The sequence below is a fragment of the Varanus komodoensis genome, unplaced genomic scaffold, assembly GCF_004798865.1.
Source record: "Varanus komodoensis strain SLA01 unplaced genomic scaffold, ASM479886v1 scaffold3, whole genome shotgun sequence".
Classification (NCBI taxonomy): domain Eukaryota; kingdom Metazoa; phylum Chordata; class Lepidosauria; order Squamata; family Varanidae; genus Varanus; species Varanus komodoensis.
In genome coordinates, this window is record NW_025335761.1 from 58,235,218 (window position 1) to 58,253,308 (window position 18,091).

The 18,091-nt window shown below is 48.0% G+C and overlaps 1 protein-coding gene across 1 annotated transcript in view; it reads right to left on the reverse strand.

The window, feature by feature from the left end:
- The window catches only part of MTHFD1 (methylenetetrahydrofolate dehydrogenase, cyclohydrolase and formyltetrahydrofolate synthetase 1), a 76,430-nt gene that overhangs the window by 30,707 nt on the left and 27,632 nt on the right, over window positions 1–18,091 (reverse strand). The window contains exons 9-19 of the mRNA XM_044436572.1: window positions 17,394–17,521; window positions 16,196–16,293; window positions 15,272–15,445; window positions 13,217–13,353; window positions 11,724–11,770; window positions 10,358–10,465; window positions 9,827–9,901; window positions 8,579–8,681; window positions 4,065–4,141; window positions 3,156–3,296; window positions 765–833 (exon numbers count right to left, since the gene is read on the reverse strand). Coding sequence (XP_044292507.1) covers window positions 765–833; window positions 3,156–3,296; window positions 4,065–4,141; window positions 8,579–8,681; window positions 9,827–9,901; window positions 10,358–10,465; window positions 11,724–11,770; window positions 13,217–13,353; window positions 15,272–15,445; window positions 16,196–16,293; window positions 17,394–17,521 — 1,157 coding nt within the window. The remainder of the gene's footprint in view (window positions 1–764; window positions 834–3,155; window positions 3,297–4,064; window positions 4,142–8,578; window positions 8,682–9,826; window positions 9,902–10,357; window positions 10,466–11,723; window positions 11,771–13,216; window positions 13,354–15,271; window positions 15,446–16,195; window positions 16,294–17,393; window positions 17,522–18,091) is intronic.

Genomic DNA, 18,091 nt, shown 5'->3' on the forward strand with positions numbered 1-18,091 from the left:
CCTTGCTGATGAGTTTCAGAGCTATTTTGTCTGAGTTGCCACGAGCAATGTTGGCAAATGGACCGACATTTTCTAGAGGGCTGCGCTGCTGAGGAGACGTTCGTTTCTGCCTTTTGGTGCATTTGAACGCAGGCTACGTTGGAAAAATTAGCCTGTTGCTGTCTCCTCTGGTGCTCCCATTGATAACTGAAGCAGACAAAGACATTGACCAGGCAAAAACATACAGACGGGATAATGTAAGTGCACAGTTGTGTGCCAGAGAAGTACGGACCAAAAGCAAATACATAAATAAAATAAAACATGCAATTTTCATAGGCCAAAACCTGCAAAATATGCACTTTTTAAAAGCTTCATAAACAAAGATGGGTACACATTTGAGTCAGGAGAAGGAGACGAATCAGTCCTGTTGGATCCAGAGGACAAACAAGGTAAGGAGCAGTGGGAAAAGAAAGGCAGGAAAATAGAATTGAGCAGTGGATTGCATGGGATACGAAATGCTGTTTTTAAAAAGGCAACGCCTGAAAATGATTGCAGAGGCACAACTGCTGTTTATACTGTTTACATAAAAATTATACTGCTTCTGATTAGTAAACTGCAACTCTTACATTTTTGGTTGCCTGTTTTAGCGGACCTAAATGATGGTGTAAGATCAGGGGAAAGCGAACCCTTCTGCCAGGAAGTAAGTGCCATAAAACAGACCATATTTTGGTTGATGTTCCACTTTCCCATCAAAAGCATCAGAGCTGCATCGCTTATGCACTTACCTCCAAAGTCTGCATGAGATTTGGCTTAATCGCATCTTTCATCAACACCGCCAGGGCGCCACTCACTCCCTCAAGGAATAAGAATATAAAGAATTACTCGAGTGGCAATTCTTATTCATTTCTTCAGGTTTATGACATTTCAGGAGCTGTGAAGCTAACAGCTGGCCTACTTTCTCTATGCTTGATGTACAATCTGCCAGCCTTTGTCTAGAAACAGGATGCAAAAGGGCAAACGCAGCTGGATACGCCTTGCTCACATTCGCAGACCTGTTCGCTCCATGGTTTTGTTTTCTTCCAAACTGTACTGCCAAAAACTCTAGGCAGACCCATTCCAATCATGTTTGTCCTGCTGTTTTATTTTCTTTGCTACAAGCATCATGAAATTCAGAAAGTTTATATTTCCCAGAGGTGAAGAAATCACAATTGCGCAATATAAAAAGCTATCATTTTTTAAAAATATGCAATATAACATCTGCAGTGTGGATGAATAGAAGATCTCAGCAGTTATTTTCATGACTGGAAAAACAGCAAGGATGCTTTTGGATAATTCAAGTAGCTACAGCGACTCTTGTGTGTGTGGGTCTCCGTCCACCTGCCCCCCATGCATTGTACTACATTTAACTTCCTCCCCAGACAGCATGGGAATTGTAGTCCAACCACTAGGTTGGAGGAAACTGACATTTATGATATTAGATTCAATTGCAGCCAAAATGCATGGCAAAATCTATGGTGGTACCTGCTCTCAGAATTAAGCCCTCGCTCACCCCATCCATAAGGCAAGCAGTGACCTGTAGCTTTCCTCACTTCCAGGCCGGATATCCATCATCTGTCACTTGCAGAGAGCTGACTGGGCCCCTGAATGCTATAAGCCACCATTTTAAGCTGCCCACAAGGCCCCAGAGTATCCCATGCAGTCTTAGTGCTTCGGGGCCTGGGGGGAATTTAAAATGGCAGCCATTCACTTCCCCTTGCTGGGGATGAGCACTGTCAGGAAACAGGGGCCACTGAGGGATCAAACTCAGGCAGGCTTTGCTTACTCCTTCCAGATGGAATAGTTCTAACCTCCACAGCCGTGTCCAACATCAAGGCCTTGCAGAAAAGGCTTGTTGCCATGACACCCCATCTCTCTCTCTCTCTCTCTCCCTCTCCATCCATCCATCCATCCATCCATACATCCATCCAACTTATATGCCGCCCCCTTCGCATAAGCCTCGGGGCAGCTTCCAATCATACATAAATTCCATCATACAAATGCATAAAATGGTGGAGACATCCTGGCGAAATTTTAAAATCAATAAAATCAATAAATAACATTAACAATTAAAATAACGTTTAAATAAAAAGGTCTTGGCCTGGCACCGAAAAGCAAATAACAACGGCGCCAGGCGGACCTCTCTAGGGAGCGCGTTCCATAAGTTGGGCACCACCGCAGAGAAAGCCCTCCTCTGGGTACTCACCCTCCTAATATCTTTCATGGAGGGTTCCTGGAGAAGGGCCTCTGCCACCGATCTCAAGGGGCGGAAGGGCATATATGGATGCAAGCGCTCCTTCAGGTAACCAGGTCCCAAGCCGTTCAGGGCTTTGTAGGTGATAACCAGCACCTTGAATTGGGCCCGGACTTCAATGGGGAGCCAGTGGAGCTGATGGAGGACTGGGGTCATGTGAACATAACGCCCAGTCCCCGTCAGCAACCTGGCAGCAATATTTTGCACCATCTGAAGTATCCGGACCGTCTTCTAGGGCAGCCCCACGTAGAGTGCGTTACACCCTAGCTTCTACAATGACGACAGCTTGGACCCCCCCACTCCAGGGAATATCTGAATGAGGAGGGGGAACTGGATAATGTATCCTGGCACCAAACTGTGTGGGTTCATGAGCTCTACAACCCAGATTCCGGGGAATTTAATGGGAAATGAAGACCACTGATTGCAAGGGAACTGGTATCTGTCACCTTCCCTCAACTGTATGCACTCCAGATGTGCTGGGCCACCACTTCCAGCATTCCCAAGCAGCTGGCTGGGCATGAGGGGATTGTAGCTCAACATCTGGAAGATACCAGATTGTGCAAGTCTGGCTTAAGTGGATGGGCTTGTTTATTTATTTCATTTATAACCCACCATCTTTCATCTTACAAGGAACTCAAGGCAGCCTCTATGGTCCTTCTCTCCATTTTATCCTCACAGGTAACCACCTTGGGAGGTATATTAGGCTGAGAACTGGTCACTGGCCCAGAGGTATTCCTGGCCAAGAGGCAACTGGAATTCAGATTGCCTAAATGCCAGTCCAGCACTTTAACAACTGCCATGCTGGATCAGAACTGGAGGTTCCTGGAGCCGTCCCCTTCCTAGTTTCACCCAGACTTTTCCCTGAGCGACACTGTGGTCAACATACCAGGTCTTCTGTAGTAATCGGAACGCCGTGCTTACTGGAGGCAACAACCATTCTCCCCAGACGCTGCCTCATGTTCTCCAGACTGTCCGTGAGCGCCAAGACAGCCATGATCTCACTGGCTACCGTGATGTCGAACTGGGTCTTGGGAAGTGCAGGAAAAGAACCAGAAGGATCACAATTAAGTTCCTTTACATGCAATTGAAACACCTGGTTTTAACAAGAAGACAAACATGGCGGGCACAACACCCAAGAATAGGAACTCGACAGCAGGGGTGCACCACCTCATCTCTGGGGCCAGATCTAGCCTGTTTGGGGGCTTATGCCAGCTCATGGGGATTCGAAAGAGCACCTTGCTCCCCGAGTCACATGCCCTTTCCCGCTCTCACTAACCATGCAATGGCTTTATTGCTTCTGTGCAATTTCACCCCAGCACCAGTGCCCCCCCTCAGCTGAAGCGCATGAAACCAACGGCTTTAAGCTACAATATGCTGCCATTTCTGGCTCCACCCCTTTCCCCATTGGCCCTGCCCCCTTGGCCTCCAGCTCTGCCCACTATTGGAATGCAGCCCCCGAGAACTTCTCTCTCATGGAATTCGGCCCTTGGACTGAAAGGTTCCACATCCATGCTGTACAGGAAGGGGGCTATATTCTCCTGGAGGTTGAAGAGTCACATGAAGTATGCATTTCAAAGAGGCACTCTCTTCCACAAAAGAACTGAGGGTGGGCATTTCATCTCCTGACTCCCCAGTCTATTTTTAAGTGCATCTCCAAGAGCACATGGGGCAATCCAGAAATCCCACACCTGCCAACTTTAGAGCTGCAGAGGCAAGGACGTGATAGTTTAAATGGCTGCCTGCTTTGCTAAAAAGGCCAAATGATCCCTTTTATGGAAAGAGAAAGGATACTTACTGTGCGTGAGAACCCCTTCTCAGTCAGAGACTGTCCGATTGTGACTTTTCGCAGGAATCTGTCATTTGTGTCCAACACTGCATAAAAAAGGACGACGGGAGGGGGGCAGAAAATGGGCTATTAGGGAGGTGAAAAATGAGCTTGGCTTTTTGAATGCATGTGTATCCGAAGCTGTTTTATGCCTCGAGATTAGCTCACAACACAGAAGGGGTCGTTAGAAAACAGGCCGCAAGGAGTGAAACACCATAAAGACAGCTAGCGGTGCGTTTCTCATATGAACAAAGTTTTGAAGAATGAGGGGCAATGGGCAAATTTGCTAAGGGACTGGGGGGATTGACTTTCTTTCACAGAGGAAACCCCCACTTATATGCAAAACACAAAACAAGATGGACAAGCTCCATGCCGTGGCACGTGCAGCCCCCTAAAGAGGAACCCCGCCACCCCCACCCAGGCCCGTTGCAGTGGGCGTAGCAAAAAACACCCTGGCAAAATTTAGCAGCAAAGTACTATTGAGACACTGCATGAAGCTAAATTTGTCCCCTTTGGCTCTCCGTAGCATCAGTGGCTTGCTGCTAATTTGGCCTTGGACTGGCTTGAGTAGGGAAGACTTGCGTTCAAATCCCTGCCAAGTCTTGAAGCTTACGAGACACCTTCCACCTGGACCCTCTCTGCCTTAAATGATGTATGTGTAGAATGCAACGATGTACGAATGCAACACAGAAGGAAAGAGGAAACGATTCCAAATGAGCCAGGACCAGGTCAGGACTGAGGTCATCCGATGAAACAATTTGGAAGCTCAATCCAAGACAGACACAAACAAGCGTTTCTGGACACAGTCTGTGCAGCTCGCGGGCATAAGAAGTGCTGACGGCCAGGACCTTTGGCGGCTTTACAAAGGGGATTAGACAAATACATGGAGGATCGGCCTGTCGGTGGCGACACGGAATCTCCAGAAGTGGCACGTCTGTGAATGTTACTGCTAAAACATCCAAAGTTTCTTAAGAGCTGCGCCCTGGTAAAAGACAGGGGAGTTCCCACTTGCAGCCTTGTGATAGAAGAGAGACAGCACAAAAGGAAAAGCCACGAGGAGAGGGAACGCATGCAAATTTAGGCACCAGTTCTTGAAGTCACACCTCTGACCTGGATGAGTGGGCCATATGACCTTCAGGGACACCACTCACAACCCAACGGTCCTGAGTGTTGCTGGGGAGCCGCAGCAGGGGAAGAACTATTGTCTTCCATGCCCCTTTTGTGGTCTTCCCAAAGGAAACAAGCGGGTTCTTCCAGGAAAGAGGGAACTAGACAAGATGGACCCTTTGTCCGGATTCTTTTCTAATCTAAGTGGCATCTGAAGATACCGCGAAGCAAGGAAATGGTCCTCTTTTGCCATCAGTGATGGATTTAGAGTTGCTTTATACTCTTATTCAAGTAGGGATTTCTCCAGGGAGGAGGAAAAGGGAGAAAGCAGGGAGGGAGGGGAGGAAGGAAGAAAGCATCAGCTATACTTGGTTAAATAATTTTGATACAAAATATAAGTACCTTAGCCATTGAATAGGTGGCTGAACTCAAGATTTCAAAGGGTATCATAGGATAAAATAAATTGAATTCTCATTAGCATGCCAAGAGCCAGACTTCTAATAATACATTTCACAGCTCATTTGGTAGGAAATGCTTTTTTATACATTCCTCTCAAAGGCAAGCAGAGAAAAAGAGGTGGCGGTAGGGGGAAAAGGAATGAGATAAGACCCCTTTTTGCTTTATGGGTAGGTTCAATCATTCTGCAAAACAGCAAAAAGACAAAACTGAGGCCATGCGTGAGAAGAATGGATGGTGGTTGTCAGCAGGATTTTGACTAATGGGGCAACACTCGCAAAACACTCCTTCCCCAAACTGCCTAGGTTTTGGTGCCTGCATCACCCCTACCAGGACTCACTCACTTTCTGATAAATTTATCTGCCACTTTGCAGTTTACTTTCCTGCCAAACAGCACAAATTACTTCTTCAGCTACTGCTCCATTAATAGCAATTGGCATAAACAAGATCAGCATGACGAGAGCTGAATTACATAACAAAACAAATACAATAAAACCAATCATAAAATATATGAAAAAATTAAAGTTGCAACAACGATTCAAATAATTTAGGATGCTATCCTATGGCTGCCAGGTAGAGTCTACCCAGCCACAGGAAAAGCTGGCATTCTAGCCCTGACCTTGGAAATGAGCTCTGCTGTCGGAGCTGGAATTGTGATTTGTCCGAGCAGCTGACATAATTCTTTCTGCTCTGACTATGGCTCCGAAGTCTGATGTCTGACCTCGGAGCTGCGCTCTGTGGACATTCCAGGAGCAGAGAAAGGAAGGATCCTGGCAGCACCTCAACCTGTCCTCATGCACCAGTGGAAAAGGCTTGGAGAGTGGAAGTCACCAAAATCTTTTGCAAGGTGAGCAAAATGTGGACGCGTCCTTTGCTCCATGCTCCTCCTGCCTTCCACTGGGTGCCTGCAATCCTCCACGTTCAGAGGATTATGGGTGGCTGTTAAAAAGAAACAGCTATCCAAAGGTCTAAAACATGGGAAAGGGTGATTTTAAAATGCAACCTTAAACGTTTCGTTAAAAGGAAAACAAGCAGCAGTTTTAAAAGTTCTGGGAGAATAAAGCGATCTTCGCTTAGTGTCAAAAAGTCAATGGAGTGGGTGCCAGGCAGGCCTTTCAGTGGGGGGCATTCCATAATCTGGCAGCCCCAAGAAAAAAGGTCCACTAATGAGTAGCCACAAGCAACCGGTGGCTGAGAGCAAAAGCTGCACGAGGTAGCAGCCACAGACAGCCTTCTCCTCCAACACTTTGTACATCTTGCAGTGGAGGATTCTGGATTTTCATTCTGAATTAAAACAGGTCTTAAAACATTGGGTAAAAAAAAATGGTTTTGGCCCGGCCATGAAAGAAATATAGTGATGGTACCAGGCAAACCTCTCTGGGGAGCAAATTCCACAATTGGGGTGCCACTGCACAGAAGGCCCTTCTCCGGGTAGCCACCCTCCTAATCTCCTTCAGGGAGAGCACCCGGAGAAGGGCGTCTGCTCCAGATCTTAAGGGGCAGGCAGGCACATTTGGAAGGACGTGGAGAACATTCAGGATTTACAGGTCCAAGGTGGGGGGGGGGGGGCGTGGCAGGACTCCTGCAGCCAGCCAAGCCTGACACCATTCTTGACTCCTCGATGTGCGGTCAGGAGAAGCGGGCCAACCAGCAAGAGGGGTGACGGAGAGAGAAGAGGGTTTCTGTCTGCAGAAAGGACATCCCAGCGGGAGGGGCCCTGGGATATACCCAAGGGAAGAATGCTGAGAAGCACTTGTTAGACTGAGTTCAACGAACCGCTCTGCCCATGCTCAGACACCGTTCCTTGTTGGTTGTGCTTGCTGGAAGCACCCTGGAGCACAGAACTGTTACCAAAGAATAGTCTGTTTTGGAAGCGCGAAGGGGGAAACTTGGCTTGTGACAAGTACTCCAGTGTATAAACACCACAGAGAAGCAGAAGGGCGGCATGGCGTCTTTTCTAACTGCTCTCAGCCACGGACCTTTTCATCAGGCTGCCCACCACGACCCCACGGCCCCTTTCCCGGTCCCTCACCACCAGCTGAAAGAGCATCCCCAGTCGGGGGCACCTGATATGACTCCGTTTACACTCGCTAGCACTGGACCACGTGTGCTATCCGGATGTCCGTTCCCCAGTTTGGAGCGCTCCATTGGGCATTTTGTGCCATTCTGTTTTGGTCTAAAAACACTTTGCTGCCCTCAGCAAACATGGTCACTTCGCTCACCCTTAACTCTGGGTCATTTAGGAACAAGTTAAACGTTTGTGCACTTCAGAACAGGCTCCGAGCACAGCGTTCGTTGGTTTACGACACTTACGTCCTTCCTTTTCTCATCTTGCAAGGAACGCAAGGCCGCTTACATGGTCTTCCTCCTGTTTTATCCTCACAACAACCCTGTGAGGTAGGCTGTAATTGACCCAAGCTCACCGAGTGAGCGTCATGGCTGAGTGGGGATCTAACTATAACGCCACACTGGCTCAATTGAGAAAACCCCAGTTTTCTCACTATTGCATGCGAGGAGGCAGGACTTCCTGCCCGGAGTTAATGTTGCCAAAGCACAGCTGACAGAATGTTCTCTGCCCTGCCCTGCATGCAAAACACTTCTCTAGAAAGAAAAAGTGCCTTTGTCCCATTCGCTGCCAGCAGGTGGCCCATGACATATTTTCCTGGAGGGAATCCGGTCCTCCAGGGAAAAAAGAGGACCCCCACCCTTGTTCTGCAGCCTTCACACAATCAAATTTTGGGCAGCGCTGAATGTGGCCTAGAGCTTAGCAGGGGAAAAAGGTCTCAGCAGGAGAAAAAGGGATCTCAGTCAAAATGTATTTCTGTCTTCACAAACACAAAGCTTGCTTCAGTCCCTGCCAGCCCACCCACTTCCAAACATTTCCCCATTTTCTTCTCTACGGGTTATTTTTGCTCCAGTACCTCTTTGCCATGTTATGCTGTCCGGATCAATATCCAATCTCACAAATCTGTTTATCTCTTCATCTGTCAAAGCCCCTGGGTCCGTCTTCATAATATGTAATCTCTGAGGAGGAAGGGAAGGAGCAGACGGGAAGAAAAACAAGTCCTTAAGCAAGTTCATTCGGAAAAATCATTAAAGGTTTTCAAAAAGGCAGTGGGGAGTGAGTGCCTAGTAGCTTAACCTGAAACTTCAAACCAGGTAAGAATGGGGGCTTGAAACAGTTTTTCTCAGTGGGCAGAACATTTAACAGAACCAGAATTTCACCTTCAGCATGACAGATGCAAACATGGCACCTAATTTTTTTCCAGACCCTTCTCCCCTAACAGTTGCATAACCTAGAAGAAAAATGTAAAAGCAGGTGAAATCCAACTACTCCGTCTCTCTACTACTTACCTTCATAATGGGAAGTACTTGACCTATTAAAGATACCTGAGAGTTCTAAGAGCAGAGGAACAGGACGGAAAAACAAAGATGGTGGCCCTCACAGGAGCACCATGACAAGGAAGAGGAGAGCCAGTGTGGTGTAGTGGTTAAGAGCATGGGACTGGGACTCAGGCGATCTGGGTTCTAGTCCCCGCTCAGTCACGAATCCAACTGGCCGGGTGACTTTGGGCCAGTCACAGACTCTCAGCCCAACCTACCTCACAGGGTAGTTGTTGTGGGGATAAGACGGAGGAGGAGAATGATGTAAGCTGCCTTGAGTACTTTGTAGGAAAAAGGCAGGATATAAATCGGGAAAAAAAAGAGAGATTGGCTGGTTCAGTGCAAGATGGTGACTCAAGAAAACACGGAAGCAAATCCAGCTTTGGGAGCTGGCGATCCTAAGCCTAGGTCTGGCTCATTTCCATGCTTCCATCCTATTTGGGTTAACGAATACCACAGCTCCAGGCTGTAGATCAGGCACCTAAATGGGGCTCACAGGCATCTAATTAAGTAGACTGTGTCCACAAAGCTGATGTCACACTACATTTCTTAGTCTTTAAGTTGCCACAAAACCCTTTCTGGTGTTTTTTAAGGGTAGAAGCAAAGTTCAGATTTGTTCCAACAGTCTGGAATCTGCATTCTCGTCCTACTATGTAACAGGTCACAGCTCTGGGTCTTGCATGGTCTACTAAAGTCTATCCTAGTGAACTTGTGCACAAGTGAGACACCTTTTCTGCACAAGTATCGTTCCAGAAATCTCCACAGAAGAGGAGCTGCATGCTCACCTGAAGTCTCTGGAGCTGGATGTCGGAGAACTTCCTTGTGCCATCCACTGAAGGGACCAGGCGGGAATAGAGAGCCTTAAAGAAACAGAATGAGCTGCTGAAGGGCTGCAGAATTTCGACACATGAGGGATCTGGTCCAGGGCTGGGAACCCTTCAGATTTACTCAGCTCGGCTCCCTGGATTCCGGCCCACTTTCTCTCTGTCCTCTGCCCACCTCATGCCAAGGGATCAAGTGGGTTTTGGAAGGAAGTGAGTCCATAGGGCTGGCACGGCCAACCACGCCTGCCCTGGGCAAATGGAGCTCTGCTCCCACACGCACCACTTGTGGGTTTTGCACACTTTGTGCAAGGAGGGGATCTGTTAGCATTCCGAAGCATTTGCGGACTGGATCTTGGCTTGGCTCTCTTCCTGGCCAGGGCCAAGAATGGGAAAGAACCGCAGCCAGAGCTGGAGAGCCAGATTCAGCCTGAGAGTGGCATCCCGAGCACTGAGGATGTACCCTGGGGTAAAAGGATCCCTGGAGCAAGCTACCTGATCGGTCTGTGTCGCCTCGTGGAAGATGCGCGCATCAATAGCAGCAGCAACCAGGTTGTTGGCTGCCGTAATGGCATGGATGTCCCCCGTGAGGTGGAGATTGAACTGCGGAGGGAAAGAAAAGCAGTGGGCAAACAAGCCCAGGCGTCCTCAAACCAGCTGCTTACCCTGACAGCGCACCATGGGTTATTTAAGCCACAGAGGAGTTTTGCATGCCTGGTACAGGCAGCAAAAGGTTTGTGGCTTGTGGGTTGTTGTGCTGTGCCAGCCCAGAAGCATAACTCATGGTCTGTTCTAGGGTTGTGCGAATGTTACTGAACCCAGTTCTGCCGGGTTTGTACAACATGGTGACTCCTGAGTGGAGGCTGGATAGACAACAGGGTGCCTGCAGCACTGCAGCTTGTCATGGGTAAAATAACCCACAACGAGCCGTAACAAGCAGCCCAAAACTCAGTCAAGGTGGAAAATTGAGCCGTGAAGTTCAAAAGGCACCACAAGCCTTTCCCAAATGTGCTGAATTATACCTCCCATCATCCCCAGCCCACATGGGGAGGCTGCATTAAATGTCCCCCTTACTCTCCCAGGGAAAAGAGGTTTATGGCCATGCTGGGTGTGGTAATGGAGTTGCAGTCTAATCTATTTGAGGGTACTATGCCGGGGAAAGATGGTTCTGTTTACTAGCAGAAGCATGAGAGAGAAAAAGGCTTCTCCACCAGGCTGGCATCATTTTGCAAAACCTGTTGCATCTAGGAAAAGAAGGGTGCAGAGATAAGGCTTCAACAGAGACGTGGAGCTTCTTTCAGCCCAAGGGCCAAGCTGCATTTCAGAGATGCTCTCAGGGACCACAGTGTAGCGGGGGCAGTCAAAGATGCGAAGACAAGAAGGCCAGCATGTTACTTCTTAAAGCTCTGCTGCCCGCGGGGCTCTGAACCTCAGCTCAGAAGAACATGTTTAAACCCACTCCTGCTCTTCTAGCAGTTCTTCAGTACCAGCCTCTCCAAAGTGCCGGGTGGGTGGCTGGGAGGGGCCAAAACACCAAGGCACTTTCCCAGCCATACGTTGTCATACCCTGTTGAAGTTCAACATGGACCAGAAACAGGGATTTGTCCATCCCTAACTGTATGACTATGAACTCAGGAAATCACATGCCGGGGCAAATCACTGAGGCCCTTTACTCCTATCCGTCACCTTCCCCCTAGCAAAATGCCACTCTCCAGCGCTGCTAAGGTCCACCTTGAGCTCCTACACCACGGAAGCCTCATGGGCATGTATCCTGATGCTCTGGAATCACGAAGCATCCAACCATAAGCCCCCAGTGCCAACCTTTTCGTCGCCACAGCATACAATTTAATGTTGCAGTTACCTCTTCCATAGGGACCACCTGAGAATAGCCACCTCCAGCAGCACCACCTGCAGGGAACATGAAAGATACCAAGCATGACCTTGTGAGCATCATTTGATGGAAAGGCGCAGAAATAAATAAACCTTCCTAACCAAGGATCAGTGCAAAAAAAATAAAAAAGGCCTAAGCTAATTTTTTTCTGGATCCTATTAATAGCGTTGAAAGTAGATTATGTATTTTTCCATAAGTCACATTATGGCACACTAGAAGATTAAGCTTTACAAGCACAGAATGGTCTTCCCAGCACTGCGTTAATATTTTTACAGGTTCTTCTTATCTGTGCAGTCCTGCAAACTGGCATGACATAACTAGCACTAGCTATACTGCTAGTTACAAAGAACTAGTAATAACTACAAATAACTGGCAGAATCAAAATGATTGTCAAGGAGAGACTAAGTTATAACCTAATCCATGGCTGGCTAGTTTTCCAAGGACAAGGGGCTAGAGGATTATCAGGGTCAGCCTGGAAAGCAAAACCTAAGGAAATATTTATTTTTAATTATTCATTCAACTTGTCTTCTGCTCTACTAGTCTGAGGACTCTCCAAGCAGATTACACTATGACCGGTCCCTTCCACGAATTATATCACTAGAACAAAGGTTGCACTGCTGTTTGTGGCTACCACTCCATTAACTCTAACGCCTTCCCTATCCCGCCACAAGCTGTGCTGCATTAAGAGGCAGGCCGCCATTTGGTATGTGTGACAGGAGGACGGCTGCTGGGACACAGCTGCTTGGAAGGACTTTTCCCAGGTTGGCACCGTCCCCTACTAGAAAGAGAACCAGATCACCCCCTCCCCTGCTCCCAGGTTATCACCAATATTCGTTGGAAACAACAAGGTATTCCTCTCCTCCATGGCTCCTCACAAAGCCCCCAGGAGAATCCAAGCAGAGTGGCAGGGCTGGGGAGGAAGATGGTTGATGGAGGAAGCACCTCCATGGATACTCGGCTGATGGCTAAGAGGCTGCCCTCCCCTCCCGTTCCAGTAGGACCAGCCCTGCGACACAGATGCCGCATCACGTCAGGTCAGACCACACCTTCCATCCCAGGGTGGCCTTCCAGGGTTCCCTCTCCTCCCCAACTGCTACCTAAGCCTTTCACCTGGAGTTGCCAGGGCTCCTGGGCACAGCTATTTACCTACAACATTTCTATCCCTTCTTTATCCAAAATGGATCTCAAGACAGCTTACAGATCAGAAGCATAACAGCACATTAAAACGCAGTATAACAATATACAAAAAATAATTCCAGCTATATGATAACACAATCAGCCCTTACACTAGCTGAATAAAAAGGTTTTGATGTGGCGCTGGAAAGAATAAAGCTTTGGCACCCGGCACACCTCTCTGAAGAAGTTCCAAAGCCGGGGAACGCTTTGCCCGCAAAGCAGATGCTCTCAGGCAGAGCTGCAATTGATTGCCCCCCCCACCCCCCCCCCCCCACAGCTGCTCATACCTTTAATTCCAAAGGTGGGTCCCTGTGAAGGCTGCCGGACACAAGCGAAGGCGTTCTGACCGAGGTGTGACCCCAGGGCTTGCACTAGCCCTATTGTCGTGGTGCTTTTCCCCTCTCCCAGCGGGGTGGGCGTTATACTTTAATGCACAAAAGAAGGAACACAAAACAATGCCATGGTGAAACTGGTGAAAAGTTGGATCCTCATCCTTTTGAAAGTGAAGCAGCAGGGCGACATACAAGAGCCAATGTGGTGGAGTGATTAAGAGCATGGATCTGGGACTCAGGCGATCCGGGTTCTAGTCCCCGCCCAGCCATGGAGCCAACTGGGTGACTTTGGGCCAGGCACAGCCTCTCAGCCCAACCTTCCTCACAGGGTGGGGACAAGATGGACAGCAGAAGGAGAATGATGTAAACCACTCAGTTCTTTCAAAAGAAAAAAGTTGGGATAGAACTCTAATGAATAAATGATCAATAAATATACATCCCAACAGCAAAAATGCAGCAAACATGGCGGCTGTTTCTCATTCGCCCACCAAGGTGGTTTGATTGACGAGTGCCGCCAAATAGACCTTTTGGGTAGTGGACACTCATCTCTGGAAGGAGCTTCCGTCAGAGGTTCGCTGGTCCCTTTCTTTGCCACTCGTCATGGAGGTTCTGAACACCCACTTGCGCATCCATCGTTCTGGGGCAGATGGCTTTTCCGTGCACTAATTATGTTTGCTGATCTGGTTGTTCTAAGGGCACAGTTGCTTGACTTTGGGCCGATCAGTCTCAGCCTAATGTAACCTCACAGGGCTGTTGTGAGGGTAAAAATGGGGCTACGAGGACTGCCCTGGGTTCATCATAAGAGGAAAAATAGTGGGATAATAGTGCGATGTGGTGACGATGGTAACAAAATTAATAAGGGGAGCAACTACACACAGGTGCAACTCTTCTTCCTTTCCCTCCAGCAGCTGACCCAAGACGCGCTTGGACCTGCAAAAAGGCTTGTTGTCTGGCCATGCCGGGGGTCCCGGGCTCCCTGCCTACGAAGTGGGCTTCCCCGCATTCTGCCGCCGAACAAAAGCTTCCCTGGCAAGCTTTCAGTTTGAAAGGTCTAAACGGAATCAAAATTTACCTGGTGCATCTTGTACTTAAACAGTGGCAATCCTGTTTGCCTTGATGTTTCACTCTGAAGTTTTGTGTTATTTGTACGGATACATTTTGTGTTTATTAGTGCTGTCTTTGGATTATTTTAATACCAAGAATGAAAGAGTCCTGCTGGATCCCTCTAGTCCAGGATGCTATTCCCACAGGAGCCAGCCAGCTGCCCACAATCATGGGTGCAATGGCACCCTTCCACCCATGTTCCCCACAACGATGCTGGTAAGCCCACTGCCTCTGATGCTGGAAGCACAGCCATGAGGACTAGTAGCCAGAGATGGCCTTCGCCTGAAGGACTTTGGCCAATCTCCTTTTAAGGACATCCAAGTTGAGGGCCGTCACTACACCTGGGGAAAGGAATTCTATCATTTAACCATAGAGTTAAGTGAAGACAAACTTCGTTTTATCCAGCCTGACTCTCACATCAGTCAGTTTCCTGGGATGACCCTCTGGGTCCTAGAATTGTGAGGCAGAGAAAAATGTCTCCCTATCCCCTTTCATGTTTTTCTCAGCTAAACCGTTCCAGATGTTCTCATTTTTCCTCATAAAGATTTTGCTCCAGTGCTCTCATCTTCCTATTTGTCCAACCATACAATGTTATTTTCAGCAGAGATGCAGAAGTCTCCCCCACCAATGAGGAATCCTTCATGTTTGTCCATTATTTTTTTAAAAAGCACAATTTTTCCCCAGGGATTTTTTTTAACTTGGGGGAAATAGAGTTTTCCTTGATTTTTATGTTTTCCCCCAACCTTCACATCTCTAGCTGTCCATTGCCTTGAGTTTTTTCCTTTAAACAGAAGGGCAGGACATGGAACACTATTATAAAGCCCAGGTTTACTGGCAAGCTTCCAAGAACCCCAGCAGAAAAGCCACCCACTAGTTAAGGTTGTAGAAACTATCCAAAAATCCTACCCGGTTACCACAACGTATTTGCCATTTGGTTGGTCTTGGAGGCGCTTCAGTGTTGACAGGGAAATTTTGGCTTTCTGTTGACCATAGAACTCCACCTCATCCGAGATCAAGCCGATCTCTTGGGCCAGCTCGCCAATAGCCTTGGGAATGCACGACCGTGATATTTCAATATCGCTGAAAGTCAAAGCAGCAGTGGTCAAGGTACGGGCGCAACGGCATGTCCCCGGCCATGTTCTCCAGCAACCGGTGTTCACACGCGCACTGGCACGGGACGCAGCACGTAGCCATCACAAGCAGCATCAGGAGAAAGTGAGAGGCCGGAGCTGAGCCCACCTGTCGGTGGGGGGCATGGCTTCCTCAGCAGTCGTTTTTCTTCAGTGGGTGGCAAGTGGGACAGCGCCCTTGGGTGATGCCAAAGGGTATCACCCATTTGGCGCCGGTTTGGCGTGGGTTCAGGCACCAGCCCTTTGGTGAGGGTGAGGACAATAATTGCAGGAACTTACTGTTTTATTAATGTACTGTTTATCTTATTGTACTTTATTGTAAACCACCCAGAGCGCCCTCTGGGTTATGGGGCAGTAAATAAAGGAAAACAAAAACAAGTAAGAGCAGCTTCTTCCCTCCATTTTCCCATTCCCCCTTTAAAACCACCAAATGGGTGGCCTTCCCTATACCCCGCAGAAGTGAATTTCATGCTTCAAATATACACTGTGGGTAGAAGTAATGCCTTTTTCTATCCTGAATCCCCCACCATTCACCTTCATGGGATGGCCCTTCTGGGTTCCAGTGCTATTAGGAGAGATGGAGAAAAATGTCCCCCTGTCCACTTTCTCTACATAATGCATAATTCTGGACAAAATAAAAAATGAGGGCAGGATAATCAACAACATTAGCCACAGCCTTTCTAGCCCAGGAGTCACTCACCTTGGAACAGGCGTTCTAGGACTGAGCTGGTTATACTGAATATTCCATTTGCCGGGCTGGTATTTCTCTAGAAAACGTTGGGCGCTTTCTACTGTACTCTGAATCCATGTACAAAACAAAGATAAAGCAAGAGGTTCATCACATGGGAAAGTCAATACACTCCTCCCCGTTTTGTCATCTGGCACATTCCTGGCAGCCCGCTAAGATCCCCAAAGGTTTTTCACGGACATGGAACATCATTTCCACAGGGTGGGGAGTGGCTGTCCCCAACCCCAGACAGAATTACGCAAAATTTAGATTCCTGCTTAAGAGCTGAGCTTTTGAAGGACTTTTGTTCCACGGTGCCTCCCTGAACACTGCAGTCTGCAGAAGAGGCCCATCTCCAAGCTTCCTCCTCCATTGAGTGTTCAACAAGCAAGCACAAGGAGAAGGGCCTTGTTGGTGGTGACACCGTTGTTGGGGAATGTTCTCCTGAGAGACCTGGCTACCTCTGCATCTTCTTTTCAAATTGTATCAAGGTGGAGGGCACAATCCTATGCATGTTTAGACAGAAAGACATCTTATAACTTCCACGTCTGCTGGGGAATGCAGGGAGTTGTAAGACTTTTCCTGTCTAAACCTTCATAGGACTGTACCTTAGGTTGCTTTGGGATGTTCTTACAGGGAGACCAAACATTCTTTTGCTAGCCTAACCTGTTATGATTAGGACTTCACTGATTGCTTTATCATTACTCTGGATACATCAGCTTGCATGTTGGCTACCTTCTGAACATGGTTCAGTTTTTGTAAAAATACTGCTGATGTATTCCTTGTCTTACTACTTCTTTAAAAAAAAGAAGTTAGTATAATAGTGTAAATAATTAGAGCAGGGGAGGAAAAGCTCAGGTCATAAACCAGTTCTCACTGTCCAGGGTGGAATATGGTCCCTGGGATTCTCCAGACAGCCGTGCCACCTTCCCTTCCCCCCACTTCTGCCAACTACTGATTGGGATAAAATACAAAATATTACTGCTGCAAATCATTTATGAAATATTGCTAATTATTAAGGCTATTCTAACATATACAGAGCTCTGGGGAGAACCATGCTTGTAAAGATGCTTCTGGAAAAACAAGAGCTTCTGTGGCAGGAGAGGCTGGGCACACAGCAAGCTGATGCCCGCAGAGGGACCCCCAGGTGCTGAGAGAGGAGTGTACCTACTTGCATCAGCATGGCGACCGTCATTGGCCCAACACCGCCTGGCACAGGGGTGATGTAAGCCGCTCTCTCTCGTGCGGCACTGTAAGCAACGTCCCCGACAACCCTCTTCCCACTGGGCCTTGTGCTGTCTGTGAGACAGAGATAAGGGGAAGGGGAAGGAAAAGACAACCCGGTAAAAGCACCAGCAGAAAAATTTAGCAGAAGGATGTCTTACGGGCCAAAACACACACATGGACAAGCTCTTAGCTGCACTGAACCCTCTTGAGGATAGACAGGAGGGCTTTCATAATGAGCTGCGTTTGCCCCAAATTTCAGGCATGCCACGCGTTTGTGCCTGGCTAGTCCTTCAAGCTTATTCCTAAGTCAGACTGTGAGGATTCTTGGGATTTACAAGGGATGGGGAAAGAAAGTGGGCTGCGCAGAATAATACTGTATTAAGGCTCTGGTGCTCGCATCAGCAAATTTGAATACTTCTTCGAGTTAAACTGAAGATGCTTGTAATACAGATGGGCTGTCCAGTCTCTATGGCTTAGAACAGGAGTCAGACAAGAGGAATTGGAATAAAGCAACTTGGGGACCATTGCAAAATGGCTCCCATGGGGGTTGCCCATTGATAAAACGGCTGCCGTAGGCAACACAGCAAGCCAAAAAACACATTTGAAGAAAGCAAAGTAGTGAGGCAAAAATAAACTTAGCTA